We start from the raw sequence: 19,444 nt of genomic DNA, 5'->3' as shown, positions 1-19,444 counted from the left end.
AGGAAGCATACAGTCTTGAATCACTTTTTTTTTCTTTAGCTTCTCAAGGCAACAGGCGAAAAAGAAAAGAAAAAAATCCCAATTTATGATTTGTTCAGGATGCAGAAAAGTGGGAAAAGCCACTTAAGTGCCAGGCCTACCAATTGTTCAATACCATATTCAATAAAAAAGATAAATACAGCATCTACCTATAATTCATATGTTCAATACCAGCATATAGACATCTACCAATCAGAGCTGTTTCTTAATTCAGGCAGAAACAACACAAATCTATCTGAAAAAACACAAGCATCCTTACAAATGAGGCCTGATCTCCAGAGAATAATCATAAAGGCTTGGCCTCATGACCTGAAGCTGCACCTCTGGTTTCTGGAGGAAGAACTTGAGAGGAACATACCTCAACAGGACTTGGCTGCCAGTTTTCCAGCATTAATTGTGCTTTTGAAAAAAACAAAGTAGTTACATCAGACTCAAATACTTAAAAAAACCCAAAAAAACCAGACACCCATAATTATATTAACAACTGTTATTAAGAATGCAGAATAACTAGAGATGAAAGCAGATGTCTGGGAGCAATCTTACCAACACTTTTATTCCACTCTCTGCTTTTAAAAAGTGAAACTGCCATGAACCATTTGACCACCAGTTTCTGTTCTATGGCACTTTTAGAAATAATGACTCACTATGCTGCACAAAAAAATGTTTTAATCAATGTACATGGGAAAAAATAATTTTGATTCTTCTCACAGGTTATATACAAAGAGGAGTGCTGGATTTGCTCATAAAGCAGTTTCTATGAAAACTGGCATTGAAAAAAGATAATCCAAAATCATTAATAAGATTTCCCAGTTTAAATTGTGTTAAAAATAGATTCTGCTCCTACATATCTTATTTACATTGTTCGTGAGGTCCCCCAGCAAGACTAGTGCACAACAAAGCCAAATGAAAAACAATGAGATGAAAATGAGCATCAAATTGTGTCTATCTACTGTGCTTTATCATGCTTTCCTTGTTTAAAAGACAATATTAAATGAGGAGACAAAATTTGAAGTTCCAAGGAATACCCAGGTACATTTTTGACCTTTCATCCCGCATTTCACCAAGAACAGAAGTGAACTGCTCACCAAGGATCTGGCAATGCTGAATTTCCCGTTATTATTTTTCCAACCTATGATAACTCTCATAGACCTGCTTATGTGTTCATGGAAAAGACCAGAACAATGTGGACAATTGAACAAAAAGCTACTATTTCACACTAGGAAATACTAGCTCTTGACAGTGGGTCTAAGCAACACTAATCACAACATTGCCTTTGATGCCCTTTGCCTGTGATGCTGAATATATGGAACTATTTTCCTTCCAGTCTTGGCAAAAGGTAGTCTTATTAGAATCATATGTGACACATGGTAGCCAGACACCTGCTAAGGCCAATTGGACTCTTTATTTTCTATGTCACCAGGCCACTGAGTCTGAATGCTCTCAAAGCCTCCTTCTTTGTTCTGAGCCTTTGCACTGGCCACAAGTTGTCCTCCATGGCAAAACACACTCTCTCCTATGCTGGCCATAGCATGTTTACACGAATTTTAAAATTTCTCAAAACCAAAAAGGAATATATATATAATTCTGTTACTTACTGGACTTTTGTATTATAAACTTCCATCTTGTTGAGAAAAAGGCTGAACAAATCTAAACAGCTCTTCTTGAACTATAATAGCACAGATGGTGGCTGCAAAAGTACGTCAAGACTTTCACCTAGTTGGTCTGTCTTTCATGAACAGTCTAAAACTGTTAGCCAGAGGGCTAAACTGAGGCATGTGTAGGAAAAGGCCTTTGTAGAGGACATGCCAGGGTATGGCTGGTTTTATGGGAGATGTACAGAACTGCCGCTTCACAGTCAGATAACTAGAATGTTTCCCTCTTCTGTCCACAGAGGGCAAAGGCTTCAGTCTGCCTCTACATTCCCCAGTCTGCTGAAATTGTCTGCTCCCTATCTGCAGCGTACATATTATTTCCTGCCACTCTTTCCGCAGCTTATTAACTTTTCTAACCTATGTGTGACTTTCAAGGACAGAGGCAAAAACAGTGCCAGGTAGAGGTTAGTTAAAGTCACACAGGTCTGAAAAGATTCATTGGAAAGGATATACATGGTCTTGGCAACAGCAATGTAGACAGCATGAAGATCATTAGTCCCAGCAGTGGCATCATCAGATAAACACATTATTTCTAACTATGTGACTGCAACATTTATGAAGATGGAAGTAAGAAGACAATACTGTGATACGATGTATCACCTGTCAAACACCAGCAACAAATCCTACTGCCTAAAACTGTAGTTAGTATGTTACCTAACAAATATTTCTCACAGACTTGCATATAACCAGTAAATACATCTGGGAGTATTTCATGTTAGCACATGAGACACCTAGATGGAAAAAAGAGGCTCTTCAGATCCATATCATCAACATGGAACAATTATTTTTAAAAAGCTGCTTTTATAAGTTAAGCATGCACATAACGTGAACAAAGTGGGAACGGCAGGAAGAAAAAAGGGAAAAAGCAGAATTGATTACAATACACCATCACGGACAAATGAAGATTCAAACCCAGACTGGAAAAGTCTGTCACACCTTAAATTTAAATATTTCATTAGCAAGCCTATCCTTCTTTACAAACCATGTCTACAATTTTTCTCTAAAAATAAGGAAGAACCACTAGGGAAGAATTAGCAAATATGACACTTAGTATGTGTTAATATCTTCATTCCCTAAAAGTACACACCTACACCTCTTTTCCTTCCCAAAAAAAAAAAAAACAACCCCAACAAACCAACAAAACCATAGTAGAGGTTTGACTGCCGGAAAGGAGTTAACCTAGATCAAAGTTGAAATAAAACCTTGAATCAGTAATAAATAACTTCCCATTTTTTCTCAAAGAGACTTTAACAAAAAAAATTAGTGAATTATGATTACGCACAAGTCAGTCAATTAATTTTGTTTTAATTCATCAACTGACAAACACTTATTGAGAAACATTTGTTACAGTAGAATAATATGCCAGACAAACAAACCATAAAAATCACTTTCTCTCTCTGCCCAGAAGTACATCATTTGCTTGGGAAAAAAATAAATATATATATTTATATATAAAACTTTCCATACCTTTCAGACTCTTAAGTTCCAGTCTCTTCCTTTCTTTATGTTACACTTGGTAATTAGACATTACCTGATATGGCAGACCGTAAGGGGACAGAATGTGTCACTTTATGTTAGCAGAATCTTGCCATACAGTAACCCATCACACAACATCACACTTACACGGACAGATTGAATCCTACCAGGACAAATACTACTGGTGGCACCAGAAAGCGCTACATGGGCTTTTTCAGAAGCCAGCATGGGTGAAAGCAGATGGATACTGACAAGGCATATGAACTGCTTGCTATCAGTCCTTTGCCATTTCTCCTTAATGTGCCAAACTCTTATTTTCAGTGCTAAAACATCTGTTCCACCAGCTGTCCCTGAAGCAGGGCTGACAGCTTCTATGGGAGGTCCAGTGTCACCACAAATAAAACACACCCCACTTTCTGGTCAAAAAAATAAATATCCTTTTAATACAAGGTTAACTCCTCTTTGGTCCAAGGCCAAACCAGGATGTAACAGTTACGGAACACCACTTGGAAGGTTTTTTTCTATCCAGAAGTTGCTTATTTGCTTGGAAGGAACTCCACATAGCGACAAACTTTTGGCACATCACTGTTTTGGGTCTGCGTAATAACAGTGCCCATCTTCCAAACAGTGTTATCTCTGGGGTTGTATAACGCAGAGATCTACTGCAAACTTTACTAACATAAGTATCACTAAACATGCCAGAGTAGCCCATCTTCTGAATCAGTATGAAGGTACTTCATTCTTCTGAATCACTGTCAGATAAATAAGAACTTCCCAGGTTCTACTCTCGAAATATTTAAGAAAAACTAACCCAAAAACCCCTGAAAAAACCAAACAAAAACCAACAACAACAAAAAACCCAAACCCCAAAACAATCCAAAATATTTTTACCGCTTCAATCCTTCAGATGCACCTATGCCCCAGGGAACTTCTACGGTAGCAGCAGCAGCATATGAAGCTATAAAGTTCATCTCTAAACTGAACAACATTTTAAGCATACCTCCAGGAACTACAGGTTACTGTACACACATAAATCTCTTCACACACATAAATCTGTCTCCCCCCTGAGCTCTGGAAAATACTAAAAGATTCCATAAGCCTCTACAACCATGCTAGCATTTTTTTTCAAGTAGAGGTCATCATGAGCTCTGCTACTTGCATATTGTTCCCTGGAAGTATGTGAGGGGAATGAAACTCCATCAAATCCATACTTACACACTTACATACTTACACACCACACTTACATACAACATTTTCTAAAACCAAATCTTCAATGATTCAGCTTGTAGCAATCTCACTTCCAGCTGAATTAAAGCCATGATTCTGCTCTTCTTGAGCTGAACAATCTCCTCTGTAACTTCATCTTAGTCAAACCAAAGATACCTGGCTTGTGAGGTTAACTCCCAGTCAAATGAACACAAGGGTTTCCTCAGACAAGTTTCTCAGCTACCAGTTAAATGGAGCTGGCAAATAAATTCCAGCTTTGTTTCCAAACAGTAAATGCTCTAACAATTTTCTAGCTTAAGACAAAGCTTTTCAAGCTTTTTGCCACTGCCAGTTTTATCGCCTTCCTGCTGCCCAGGCTAGTATTGCTGAACACTGTATCTTAAAGTCTAACAGACCACCTAGCTCTCCCCCACATGACACCTACTGAACAGCAAAAATTGACAGCTAAAAAAACCTAGAGAGTCATAGCGAGTAAGCCATCTCTGTTTATCACACTGGCTAAGATCGACCTTGCTTCTAAAACTGTAACAGATTCAGGACTGAAAGACTAAACACTTGGGGATGAAACATATGGTCAGTTACCTGTGCATGTGCAATGCCTCGGAGATCAAGCTTTCCATATAATGTCTTGGACTCCTAGTTCTGCTCTCAAGAGAAAAATCAGATACAGATCTCGCATACCTGAAGAATTTCATTAGGTTCACTGGCATAATTCTGCGCAGGGGATCAGGATCCAAGGCTTGAAGTCAGAAGACTCTAGAGAAGGTCTGGGAATTATGTTTCATTTGTAGTGTGAAGTCACTGATGTGACTACACCATACAGGATAAAGGACACTTAGAAGACACTTTGATTCCCAGGGCTCTCTAACAAGCAAGTTATTTCTGGCAACAGATTTCACTGTGATACATACTTTAGGAATACACCTGCTTAGAGGTCATGCATACAACAACTGGGGTAAGAAAACCAAAAACCAGCACAGACCTTCTCAGAGTTTCTTTCCAGAGAAAGAACTACCTGCTGGTAACTTGCTCTCCTTTTTCCTGGAAGCTGTTTAAGATTAAATTTTTGTGAAGCAAAGTTCTTTAGGAAGAGGAATCATCCCAGAATAGGAGAAAGTTAATTCCTTTCTATTTCTTTTAAGGAGAAAGCTCCATATGTTTTAGTTTCTTGTTTTGCAGATGCTTAACTTCTCAAACATGTCCTTGGGACTGCCAAGACCCATGTGAATTGGGAGCCTGTTATGGAAGCAGACAGCTGCTAGATTCCAGCAGCATTTTCACGTGATGGTCACTGCCATGGCACACAAGCACCTAAACAACTTGAGATCTCCGCAGGAAGCCAGAGACCAATGCGGGAGATGAACTTTTAACTCTCAACATCCCCAGTCACCATAAGAGGCTAGGAAGGTCAGCAGCCTCAGGGGAATCTTCCCACCCTTCTGAGCCCTCTGACTTGCCTCCCTGACACCACTTAGTCCAAGCAGACAGCCTTTACTAGCCAGCAGAGTCTCCTCTTCCTCATTGAGAGTATCTTCAATCCCTTTACCTGCTCAGTTTTTATGGTACTTCTCAGGTTAAAAAGCAGAAGCACGAGTATGGGTATAGCCACGTTGTGTGAAGAGTGGGGAACCACGCCAGGACAGGGGAGTGTCCGCCATCCTTCCCGAGTGCCTCATCCTGCCTCTGGGACATCAGACTGAACTCCCATGTTAATGCCTCTTGCCTGTATCACACTTTGTGAACTTTCGGCAAAGTTCTGGGTCTTCTGGCACTCAGAGGAAAGGATCACAGCTTCCCACAGGAGCCTATGCACTTTAACCTAAGCGATGAAGCAAAACAACCGTATTTCTGTGCCACGGCTCAGAAAGATTTCCAGGCTGTCGTATGCAATTACTAGAAGCGGTATTTATACGCCTTGCTCCTAAAAGTACAACCCCGGAGTTAAACGCTGGACTCGAGCGCGGTTTTGGCTGAGCGGGGGTGCTGGCGCTCAATTTAAGGCTGGAGGCGGAGCCCCCTTGGCGACTCTTCCCTGGGAACTCACAGGCCCAGCAGCGCGGCCCCACGGCCCCGGGGCTCCCCGGGGCTCCCCGCCGCCCCCGCCCGCAGCTCCCCGCGGCCCCGGCGCTGCCCCCGGCACTGCCCTCTCCCGCTGTGGGCGCTACTCACAGCCGCGGAGCGCCCCTGGTGTCCCGCCGGCCGGCGGCCCGCGCTGCCCTCGGCTCCTCCGCATCGCACCGCGGCTCGGTCATGAGCACCATCGGCACGGGCGGCACAGCTGTCCCCGCCGCCGCAAGGCACTCCGCCGCCGGCGGGCCCCACCGGCCCGCCCCGCCCCGCCTTCGCCGCCCCGCCCCGGGGCGGACCCGCCGCCTTCGCCGCCGCTGGGGCCGGCTGGAGCCGCAGCCGCCACAAACCGGTTGAGCCCGCCCGGGCGGGCCTGCCGAGCCCGAGAGCGAGACGGCCCCGCGTTCCCCGTGAGGCCGATCCCTTACGAGCCTTAAATTATTCACTCGGGACGCTGTCGCGTGAGACGCCGGCTCCGGCCGGCTCCGGCCGGCTCCAACAAAAGGCGTCCTTAATGTTTTATACGGGGTACAGCAGATGCGCGGTTTCACACCGACGCGGTGCCGGGGGGAAGGTGCAGTGGCCGGGGCCCTGGTTTCTGTCAGTGCATTTCCCCGCTGAATCGTGCAAGCAGACGGTAACCCAAATACTGGTGCTGGCCTCTGGACTGCTCTACTACCGTGAACTCCTGAGGTGATTAGCTGATACTTCCATCTGTGGCTTTATGTCTTGAGCAGACAAGCAGGAAGTTGTGGTTCCTTTCTCTTCAGCAGCACCCCAGGCTGGTTTGTCTGCACAGAAAAATCACAGAACCACAAAATGGGTAATGTTGGAAGGGACCAGTGGGTCATTTGGTCCAACATTCTGGCTCAGGCAAAACTGTCCTAGAGTACATGGCACAGGATTGTGTCTAGACAGTTCTTGACCGTTTGCAGCACGGGAGACTCCACAACCTCTCTGGGCAATCTATTCCAGAGTGTGGTCACCCACACCGTAAAAAAACTCTTCCTCATGTTCGGGTGGAGCTTCCTGTGCACCAGTTTCTGCCTGTTGCCTCTCCTCCTATTGCCAGGCACCAGAGAAAAGAGCCTGGCTCTGTCCCCTTGGCACCCTCCTGTCAGATACCTACTGACATTGATGAGGTCCTTGCTCAGTTTTCCCTTCTTGAGGCTGAATGTGCACAGCTCCCTCAGCCTTTCCTCATACAAAAGATGCTCCGGACTCTTTATCCTCTCAGTAATTCCCTGCTGGACATCTCCAGGAACTCCAGTTTTGTAGCATGCAGCCCCATGCTGGACAGAGCACTCCAGGTGAGGCCTCAGCAGGGCTGAGTAGAGGAGCAAGATCACTCTCCCTGACCTGCTGGCATTGCTTGTCCCAGTGCAGCCCAGGATACCATTGGCCTGCTTGGCTGCAAGGACACAAGGACACACTACTGGCTGGTGGAGAGCTTGTTGTCCACCAGGACTCCTGGCTCCTTCTCTGCAGAGCTGCTTTTCAGCAGGCTAGCTCCCAGCCTGTGTTGCTGCATGGGATTATTTTTCCCCAGGCATAGGATCCTACATTTGCCTTTGCTGAATTTCAGGAGGTTCCTCTGTTCCCACCTCTCCAGCCTGTTGAGGTCCTTCTGAAGGGCTGCTCAGCCCTCTGGGGTATTGGCCACTCCTCCCAGCTTTGTGTTGTCAGTGACATTGCTGAGGAGACCTCTGCCCCTTCATCCAAGTCATTGATGGATAAGTTAAACAAGACTGGGCCCACTGTTGAACCTTGGGAGACACCACTAGGGACAGGTTAGACCTTGTGCCACTGATTATGACTTCTGGGATCTGCTGTTCAGCCAGTTCTCAATCCACCTCCCTATCCACTCATCCAGTCCACTCTCCAAGCTCTTCTGTGAGGACATTGTGAGAGACAGCGTCAAAAGCCTTGAAGTCGAGGTAGACAAGATCTGCTACTCTCCCCTCATCCCTCCAGGTAGCTGTTTTGTTGTGGAAGGCAATCAGATTGGTCAGGGATGATTTCCCTTTGATGAATCCATGCTGACTACCCTGATCACCTTCTTGTCCTCCTTGTGTATAGCAGTGGCCTCCAGAATGAGGTGTTCCATTACCTTTCCAGGGACTGAGGTGAGGCTTACTGGCTGTAGTTCCCTGGGTCCTCCTTCTTGTCCTATTTGAAGACTGGGATGACATTTGCTTTCTTCAGTCCTCAGGCTGAAGAAATGCTGATCTCCATGACCTTTCAAAGATGATTGTAAGGAGCATAGCTATGATTTCCATCAGCTCTCTCAGCACTTGTGTGTGCATCCTGTCAGGGCTCATGGACTTGTCAGGTTTGCCTAGGTATTCTAACACAATCCCCCTTGACCAAGGAAAAGTCTTCCTTCCAACATTTCTTTGTCCTGGTTTCCTGGGTCAGAGATCTCTGCAGGCTGGTCTTGCCAGTGAAGACCAATGGAAAGGCAGCGTTCAGTAACTCTGCCTTCCTTGCATTGTCTTAGTTTTCCTTTTGTTATTGATGTATTCGAAGATGCTCTTCTTGTTGGTCTTGACATCCTTATCCAGATTTAATTCCAGATGGGCCTTGCCCTTCTGTGTCTCATTTCTGTTAACTCTGACAAAATTACCTACTACTGTGCAAAAAACCCAGCAAGCTTGGCTTACCCCTGGCCTTCCCTGGCCTTGTGCTGGTAGAGCTGTGGGGCAAGTTAAGGGCCCTCAGGAATGTTAAATTTAAGGCGGCATTTAGCAAAAGTCATCTTGCATGGCAGGCACAAAGTGTCAACATGCATATGAACAATTTTTTTACTACCTGGTTAATACCCAAGTTAGGTTGCAGTTTGGTGAACTAATATTTTCATAAAGCTAAGATAAAGTCTGTGGTTGTAGATACACAATCAAAGGAGGGAAAATCCTGGAATGAGGGTTCAAAATGACATGTCTAGAAAAAGGTCTATTTTCATGTTTTAATGTATTAGAATATATTAATAAGCTTGATAATAGACCATATTTTTAATTTTCTAACTGCTGACTATTCACATGAGCTAAAGGGAGAATACATACAGTAGAAGGGTTTCTTTTAGTGGATATCTGTGTAGGAGATAGATACTAATGTACATTGCAGATTAAAAATGTGTGAAGCAAATTAATCACCTTTGAATGAATTTGAATTTGAATTTGAATTTGAATTTGAATGAAGTCTTTAGGAGGTGCAAGAAATAAGTTTTATGTATTGTTGAAATACATTCAGGAAATCAGTGAAAAGAAAGAGGTGTTAATGGTGAAATGGCTCAAGACTGCCATAGATGGGCACAGAGATCCTGCAGAATATATTATTGCTATATGATCTTAGCTAGACCATGTGGGTTTAATTGGCTCCAGTCCAGGAAAATTTAAAGTCTGTTCCAAGCTGCATCAAAAGGAAGACATTTAAAATGGCTATTTTTCTGGGAGACACCATTAACTGATATTCATGGAGTATTTAACATAAAAGTCAAGGCACGTGTGTAAAAGAAATGAGATTTAATTTACAAGTGACATTATTCAGCCTGTTAGGCCCTGCACCTGTGAAACACTGATTTCTGAATTACTCTTCCTTGTGGAGCACCTAAGCAGACTTGGCACTGCTTTCCAGAGCCTCTCCTACCCCTTACATCAGACATGACCTGTGGAAATGTAACAGCATCTCATTTATCCAGCCATAAAAGAATAGGAGCCATTTCAGCTGCCTGGTCTGGGTGTAGAGCTGGAACTGAGGGGGTTGGGGAAAGCATCGTGTGTCTGTTTAGGCCTAGCACCCTTATCTTGAGTGCAGCAACCTGTGTGAGGTTTTGGGTTCCCTGGGGCTTGTTCCTGTGTAATTGTGCACTAACAATGCATGCACAGGATGATTCGTATCAGTAGGAAAAGTAACTACCTACCCCTCATCTTGTTTTTGGAGGCTTTTCATTGCACTAAAAATGTATCTGCTAATTTAGTCCTAATTTTGAGGCAGGCTTGTGGTTGAATAACTCCCATGTAACTACATGCAGTTCAGCAGAAGTGCTGGTTTCAGGAGGTGAGAATCTGACTTTTAGATATTTGAATAAATAAAATGTACTGTCTTTTGACTGCTTAGATTGTCAGTCTGGGAAGCTTAGCCACAGGAGATAAATGCTGTGTTTTGAACACTGACTGTTTTGTTCATCTCCAGGGATTCCTGTCTTTTTCTCAGCAGTGTGAGAACTGCAGTGGAGTTGCTTGGTCCCTGGGGCACAACCTCTGTTGTAGTTTCATGTGGTTCCATTCTCAAGGTGTGTGCAGCTCTCTGATTTAAACAGATCTGTTGAGTTATTTAGTGCACAAGAAACTTACATTCAAACAAATTGGTACCTAAAGCCTCCACACTAAAAAACTAATTCTTCTTTAATAATTTCTTTCATATCACAATATCTTAACTCTAGTCAGAGACTTGGTTCTGGCAAATTGACAATACATGCATCCTTAGTCCAGTTATTATCTGATAATGACAGTGGAACTAATAAGCAATAAGCAATGAGCAATTACTATAGCTTGTGGGTTTTTGGGAGGATTTGACAAAGAAACTCAGCAGTCAAGCTACATCAAACTGTACATGGTGCAGTAACTCCAGAGTGAGAGGACACACTCCTGAGTGATAAAAGTTCTGAACTCCAAGATTCTCAGGAGGAGTGCCTTTTATTAAACAAGGAAATATGCAACTGCTCATGTGAGTGGAATATATTTGAAAACCATATGCTTTTATTATGATCAAGTCCTATATACATAAAAAGAAAAAAAGCACAAGGGACCTTTTACTGTACTGTGATAATTACTCATATCTACAGATACAGTGAAACAAGTATTTGAAGCTCAAGCTGTCACCAGCAGAGATCCTTTGTTGTGAGAATATCTAGGCTGTGTTTTTCTCTAATTGATGAAGCACAGACTGGGGAGAGAAAGCAAAAGTAGTGTCCTATAAAGTTACTGATTGCTGTTTAATGCCTGCAATACTGGTGATGCTGTGTAGACAAAAACGCACATGTTCCTGTTCTAAAGAGTACATTAAACCTGAGAGAGGATCCAGGGTTTTCAGTAATTAGGTTAACACAGCAAAGGATAAAAAAATTAGAGCTGAAACAATAGGAAAAGCCTCCTTTGGGAAAAAAATATTTAAGATGCATATGAAATCCCAGAAAAACAGAATGGGGAGAATCACTGAATCATTGAGTTCATTCCCTGACCCAAGGTAAGGCCTACTATTGCTGTGTCATTTCTGGCAAGACTCTTGTCTAAGTTGTTTTTAAAAGTCATCAGTGTGTCCAGGCAACCACTTCCAGTGTTTGCTATTATCCAGGGGATGTCCTCCATCCCTAGCACAGTTTTGAATCCTTGTTGCTGAAATCTAGAGCCATGACTTCTGAACCTGTTCAAGATGAAGAACAGTGAAAAGCTGTCTCCAGTTTCTCCTCATTTTCGTCTTTAATCTCAGATAAAACAAATTGTGAGTTTGGACTTCTTTTCTTTCCTATGAACTGCCTCTGCTAGGTTCAGGTATTTTCTGAAGTGTGGTCCTCCAGGCTGGACACCAGTAGTCTTATGAAGGCTATATAGAGAGGAGTTTAAAAGATTACTTAATCTGTCCTATACACAGTACCACTGGTCATATTTTACAGTAGAGTGTTTGTGTTTCACAACAGGGTGAGGCTGACTCAAGGTTAGTGTTCAAACACTGTGACCTAAAAAAGCTTTTATTAAGGTCAGCTGAGATGTTGTTTTCCTCTAGTACATGGGCAGCAAATTATATAACTTGACTAAGAATGACGGTCTACATACCCTTTGTACACATTGCTCTATTTCTTTTCCTTTCCAATCTGTTTCTTCAATTTATCAGAATAATTATGAATTATGTCTTGAAGGACATGAAGAAAGAAGGAGTAAAAGAGCCTAATGAGACATACTAGGAAGTATAAAAAGCAGTGGTACTGCTACCCATGCCTAGAGATTCATGGCTAGGATATTGCTACTGAATGATAAAAAAGACAATCTAGCTGAAAATAAACAGGGTTAGAGATTGTCTTAATCAACAAGGTTTATTTCAGTACAGTCATTGACCCTGCTAATAAAGTATTTCTCATTTTATATGGCAAGTGTCAGCATGCTGGAATGTGAGGAAAACTTCCTTGGAAAAAAACAAAGCAGAAAATGAGTAAAGTGATTACAAGCATTCTGTACACTTTGAGCATGTTGCTCCTCAGTAGAGAATTCTTCTGTATTTCTTTGCAGTTGCAAAAATGTGTTAAGAAATACAGCCTTAATAGTACCTGAATACAGATACTTTTGCCTAATAGATCATTATATATATCTTGTCTTCAGTTTTCTGTATGATACTCTGCATTGGAAGGATTCTGTAAAAGTTATGCAAATGCCTTGAAACCATTAAATGTTGAAAGACCTGCAAAATAAGTCCTTATAGTTGAAATGTGATAGGAAAGCAGTCTTGTGTTAGATACGATAGAAATAGGAGCTCTGATGGTATGAGACACAAACTAATAGACATTTGGAAATATGTTGAAACAGGGAAAAAAGTTGTAATTTCTAGAATACACACAAGTTAGAGTGAAGCCTGGCTGATACCTTGGGAGATGCACACTAGAAAAAATGAAATAACTGGACTAAAAACGTGATGCAACATTGGAAAAAGTTGCCTGGAGAGGCTATGGACTCTGTCTTTGGAGGGTCAAGATCCAGCTAGACAAAGCCATACATGATCTGATCTGGGGTTGATGATGCTCCTGACTCAAGCAGAAATGTTCAAAAACAGTGTTCAAGTTACTCAGCATACCTGAAGTATGCTCAAAATAGACGGAGCCAAGGTCCAAAGTAGTCTGTGAAAGATAATTAGGGCCAGAATACAGTGAGTGGTGCAATTTTGTAAGGAGTGAAAAGCAGTTTTGGCCAGTTTAGTCTTGTTCCTTGCCTGGATTAGGAGTTTAAGTAATTTATTTCTTTTTTAAAGTTTGAGATTACTTTATAGATACCCATATCAGGTAATATTTTAGTTCTGAGAGGTTTACTGGAAGTCTTACTGCCTATCCATTCCCGCTTTTAAGGTAGCCTGGATTACAGTATTGGTTGACCTCCCCTTTGGACAGGGCAGCACATCAAGCAAATGAGGTAAGCTGGGCTGGAAGGTAGTTGGTGCATTATCACAAATGGTGAGGCATGCTGGGGCTGTTTCTTGTGCCTCCATACTGAAACACTGGGGGAACTAGACTAGGCTACAACCATGTGCCGTAACACCCAGTAGGAAAAAGGAGACACACTGCCACACAAAACTTCTGGGGTATTAGTAATATATGGGTGAACATTCTCAGTGAACGTGGAACACATTGTAAATGTACTCGTCTGCACATTTACTGCCATTTAGATCTCAGTGACCTTCACAATGACCTGTGCAGAGTCACACACAACACACAGCATACTGTGAGCCTCATCACTGTGTCTTACTGTGCCATGGTGGTCAAAAAAACAGTATGGGAAGGAGGGTTAATGGCAAAACAGCAGAACTGTTGAAATAAAGGAACATTCATCTCCCTCCAAATTGTTCATGGCAACTTTCTCACATTCTGGAAAAGTCAGCCTTGTGACATGTAACAGTTTGGTTCTTCTAGCTGCGTGAAAGCACTCAGCCAGTTGGCATTTTGCTGAAAAACACACAAGTTAGTGTCTCCTCATAGCTCATGATTAAAAAAAGGAGCTGTTATGGCATATTTTCATGCAATATATTGCCCTGGATGCCTCATGGATGGCAATGCTAACAGAATACTGTGATGCCTAGATCTTGTCCTTTAAAATTATTGTATCAAATCTCATGGCATCTTATTTTCTCCATGTATAATTAGAAGAAATATATTTCTATTTATAGTAAAAGAAATATATGTTCTCATTTAATATATTATCCAGCTACGCTGAAAAATATAAATGTAAATATTGCTTGTTCTACTCTGGTGGCTCACATTAACTTGATTTGTCATCCTCTCATTATAAATATGCAAGGAAATCCTGGACAACATCCAATTGGGTGTGACATCTCTGTATGCAGATGACTTGGACAAGAATTTCAATCCAGCTACAGCTGTATGTTTAGGGTATGAGACAGATGATGTGCATGCATCTAATGAATGAGATACATGTCTGTATATAGCTACTGAATCTGTATATCATGGAGGACTACATATGGATCCTTTTTTGGAACCAGGTATGCCTGAGTGCTTGCAAGCCTTCTAGAGTCATTCTGAAGATTGTTCAAAACCGAAAGGCTTGAGATTTTTCTAAATTTTAGGAGAACTGGATACAGGGTCTTGACTCATATTATAGGGATGGGCTCCAAATGGGAGCTTGAGATCCCTATCATTTTAGCCCATATTTTGATGTGGTCTACTGGAAAATGTTTTGTTCTAATTTTAGAACAACTCTACATTCATGCTAATAAAATGCTGCACACACATGTGGCGAGTACTTTTATCAGTACAAATTTCTGATCTGTAATGTATGGCTGACACCTTGGCTTTAGCACCAGAGTCTTAATTTGCTTCTGAAATCAGTTTTGCTCTATGTCAGGAATAACATGCTGCCATGGTGATAAACTGCAAGATCCCCTTTATGAAATGTTAATAACTCCCTGGTTACTGCCAAATTCCTGCTCATCCACATGGTGCCAATTACAGTGAGGTGAAAACAGATGTATATAAAAACTCAGGCATATAGTCAGTTTTTGTCCTCGGGCATGAATAATTAGAATGAGGAAGAACAATCATTAATATAGTAAATTTTCTCTGTGGATGCATCTTCATATATGGAAAATATGCTCCAAATAAATAGGACTGTACTGAAAATAGTACCCAAAAATGCAGAGCCTGCATTTATTTTTCCCAAAAGCATTTTTCCTGATTTTTCATGTGACTCATTTTGAATAAATATATCATGACTGTGACAAACACATGAAAAGCAAGTTTGGTGAGGGCTCAGTCCATCTCCTAGCTCATTGTGTGCTATCACGGATCCTTCTTTTTAGATTGTCAAGTATTTGCAGCCTGCTACGCCATCTTTGCTATTGATAGAGGTGTAGTTTCATAGCAGGGTTTTATGATCATATTACCCTTACTGAACCAGCAATTGAGTAAACTGGATTTCTAGAAGGCCTGCCCCTACCACTCAATACTTGGCAGGCAGGTTGATTATTGAGAAATCTGGGGTAAAGGACTCTGTTCTGTGTAAGGGCTGGTCATGTTGCCCCCAGAGCACATATGGCAGCTTTTTGTGTACGGTTATCTGGTGTTAAATAAAAAAGTAGGTAAATCTGTCTGCCCAGTGTTCTGGACAGGACACAGAAAATAAGACAAGCTTTATATTGTCCAAATTAGGAAGTGGTTAACATCCCCAATTTGTGCTGCGCCCTCCAAATACCACTATATGTACTTATGTCCCATGCCTAACTGGAAAATGAGTTACGAAAACATGTGGATTTTTTGTTTAAAAACAAGATCTAAGTGATTAGTTCTAGGTAAGAGTCTTTGAAGCCTCTAATTAAAACTTCTGATTAATTTTGTTAATTAATTCTGATTAATCTGATTGATTAAAATTTCTGATTATTTATTATTTGTTTATTATTTGTTTTAACTGTTGGACATTATCTCCCTGACATTTGAGCTGGAAGAAAGGATGGTATGCAGATATAATATTAAAAAACCCTAATAACATTTCAAAAGAGAAAAAAATGAGGTCAACAGACTCATTTATAGTAGTGACCCAATTAGTTATAAGATCTGTCACCCCATATAAAGAATTTGTTCACAGCCACAGAGAAATGTAATTCAACCACACAAAGACTATGTAGAGGTTCCAAATCACTCTTTAAGGCTCTTTGGCACTGTGCAACAATTAAGGACAAGCCCTTGGCAAAGAATTTTCAAGTGGATTAAGAACCAATAAATGCCTGAAGTTTTTTGAATAGCTTTTTAAAGCTATTTTATTATTGATGGGTTGACATCAGTACTATGGATGTTTACTTGTCTTGCTCCTGTAGTAGATGAGCAAGGATAAACAGTGCCAGTAGTCCTCTGACATTGCTTTGCCTGATTTGTCTGTGCTGTCTAAAATGTGTGTGATTTATCCAGAACTCTTTATTGCATTGAATTCCACCATAGAGGGAACCTGAAATTCAACAAGTGCATCCTTCAAAAGTAAGAAAACAGATTTCCCCTTAATTTTTTATCGCAGTGTTCTACCAGGAAACCCTTTGCTGGTATTCATTTAGCAAGTGTTCCTCTTCCATGAATATTGCTTGCAAATAAGGTGGCTCTCATCTTGAAAATTATTTTAATAAGTATTATGAAGTTCTTTTAGGCCAAAAACACACATGAAAATATTTTGTTAAACTCCCTGATCTAGCAAAGTTTGTATTTGTTTTTTATGGAGATCAAATATTATAGGTATTTAGGTGATCCTGTAGAGGCCAATTTAAGACCTGAGTTTTGCTAGTGTATAGTGTTATACACTTTCAAAGCCCTATTTCAGTGTCAGCAGCTAAGGAAGTAGAAAACAATACCCTGCCCTCTAGTACAAGTTTCTCCTTTACAGTAGTGGTCTCCTTCCCAGTTCAGTCAGTAACATACGTGAAATTACGTCTTTACATGCATTGCCTTCTCAAATTCAGCTTCCTCTTCTGGGTATTTTCATTAGTGCGTTTGTCCCAGTGCCCTCCCATGTTGCTGCCCTGTTTCCCCATCATCAAGCACATGCAAAACATTCAAACAAACTGGGATTTACCTTATAAACACCGATCCAATGCTCTCTGTAGGGCTGGCTGGGGCGTCATTACTTGACTTTCGGAAGCTGTTCCGACTTTCAGAATGAAAAACTGAGTCCTCCAAGGAGCTTCCTTTTTTCAGCATTTTAATGGAATTAACTGCAGACCTGGGTAAGTTCGGTTCTAGAGCGATCCTTGAAACATACAGCTTTTCACTGCTGTAGGAAGTGCTGTCTTGGTGTGACTCTAGCTTGAACTAGGTTTAAAAATCAGTTAATGAGTAACGTAGTGTTGTGACATCATAAGGGAGTTTTCTTTTTATATGCAGCACTTTATAAGTTTATTTGAAGACAAAAGTCATCATATCCAGGTGAACTGTGTCTTTGAAATTTCATTATGAATAGCAATAATTTGTTTTGGTGAATTGAGGAGTGTAAAACAAGAATCCTATTTCAAATGATGTTTTGTTTTCAGGTTTGTATCTAAACTGTAACATGGTCTGTCATAAATTCTGCTTCATGAATTATCTACCTGTCTCTAACTATCCAAGTTCGAATAATGTAATTGTATATGTTTCAGAAGTGACTACATCTACCTGTTGTGACATGCCAAAATTATTATATTTTGCTTCTCTGGTGACAAATTGGTCCACTTGCATGCATGCAGCTGCTATAAAGTCAAATTGTTGCAGCTCAGTTTAAATATAGGTGGTATTTTAATTCTCAATGCACAGGAACCAGTTTGTCTAACCAGTTTTTCCATAGGAATTGGCAAACATTAACTACAAATTTGCACGGTTTTCTGTTTGTTGAAGATTACTATAATGATTAGGTTAGTCAGTGAAATTATCAGCAATCTTTCTGTATATTGCAAATCCTCTTATAGTACTGATTTAGCACCCGGGGCATTTAGGAATTCTGTTAAACTTCATTGAGGACCTGCATGGTAATGAGGGTTTGTCTATGAGACTGACCAAAGATGTTTAATGTAATGCTCTCTTTCTGTTCTCAGCATCTGTAAATAGATGGTGAAACAGTACAAATCTATTTGGATTGTTCATGGGTTTTATTTGTAAACTCAAAAGACATCTTTTCAAACTGATGTCTTTCTGTATTTTTATTTTTTAATTTCTCTTGTTTCTGTTTTTTTTTTGCATAACTAAATACCTAGTCTTTTTTTTAATATAAAATTTGTTTTGTGATCAGTATTAAGCAAATTGCAATGAAATCGATAAGTGTGTGAAACAGTAACTGTTGAAATACAGAATTAGCATAATAGCTAAGAAACAAAGGTAGAGATGAACAGCTACTTCCTTGGAAGCAAAAATTACAAATAAATGTGAGAAGACTTGAAAGAGAAAAGGCAGGAAAGGAATGAAATGTATGCTTTTTGTCATCTTAAGTATTCCTCATGAAACTTGTACTGAAGGAGCTGTATTTAAGCTACTTGGAATCTAATTAATGCTTCCTTGAGTAGCTATGCTGGACATGTTTGGTTTCCTGCTATCTAGGCCTTTTTGTTACTCTGCACTTGATCCTGTGTGATCATAGGCTACAAACACAGGGCTGCCTAGCTAGCCAGTCTCTGTACTTAATTCCTCTTCCATAAAACAAATGATATAACCTTCAACAAATACAAAAGCTTTTTCCTTCTCTAGTCACGAGAAGAATTTACCTTGGCTCTGTTGTGTTGTTCATATCTATTCACTTAGGATAGGAAGTCTTTATTCTTTTCAAAGAAAGAAACATTCTTAAAACTGTTTAGAAAACTTAAGTGACATAATAAGCTTGTAAATCATTAGTATGACATATTTATCTTTGAAAACAATCTATTTGTACAGTAAAATGTAATGAAACCCCTTCATTAAAAGTCAGAATGGCAACTGTGTTCTTTCTGTGTGTTAAAGAGCAAGTACAGTGAAAGGATAATTGAATTTTTCCCCAAATGGGTAATTGCAGGAACATTTGTAGCAAGGAAAAACTATGACATTATTTGTTCTTTCAATTTTATGCATCATTGCTGCTGTTCTACAAAACAGTCAAGTTTTGCAGTTTTGTGCAGGGTACCATGCCTGCTTCTAAACTACTATTTTTCATCCTATATCACCATACTAAGTGACAAGTCTATGGTTCCAGCCTGCACTATATGACTACTTGCACATGCCTGTACTAAAGAGC

At 40.7% G+C, this 19,444-nt stretch overlaps 1 protein-coding gene across 3 annotated transcripts in view; it reads right to left on the bottom strand.

Moving 5' to 3' along the window:
- The window catches only part of GRAMD2B (GRAM domain containing 2B), a 40,675-nt gene extending 23,169 nt beyond the window's left edge, over positions 1-17,506 (bottom strand). For 2 of the 3 annotated variants that reach the window (XM_085043687.1, XM_085043688.1), the window contains exon 1: positions 17,288-17,506. In XM_085043687.1, coding sequence (XP_084899813.1) covers positions 17,288-17,412 — 125 coding nt within the window. In that variant the 5' untranslated portion in view covers positions 17,413-17,506. Of the gene's footprint in view, positions 1-6,563; positions 6,733-17,287 lie in introns of those variants that run through there. The other variant, XM_085043689.1, reaches the window with a different exon arrangement.
- Positions 17,507-19,444: the final 1,938 nt, after the last annotated feature.

This window comes from Lichenostomus cassidix, chromosome Z (genome assembly GCF_008360975.1).
Source record: "Lichenostomus cassidix isolate B80296 chromosome Z, HeHo_3.0, whole genome shotgun sequence".
Classification (NCBI taxonomy): Eukaryota; Metazoa; Chordata; class Aves; order Passeriformes; family Meliphagidae; genus Lichenostomus; species Lichenostomus cassidix.
This window is presented reverse-complemented; position numbering and strand designations above follow the sequence as displayed.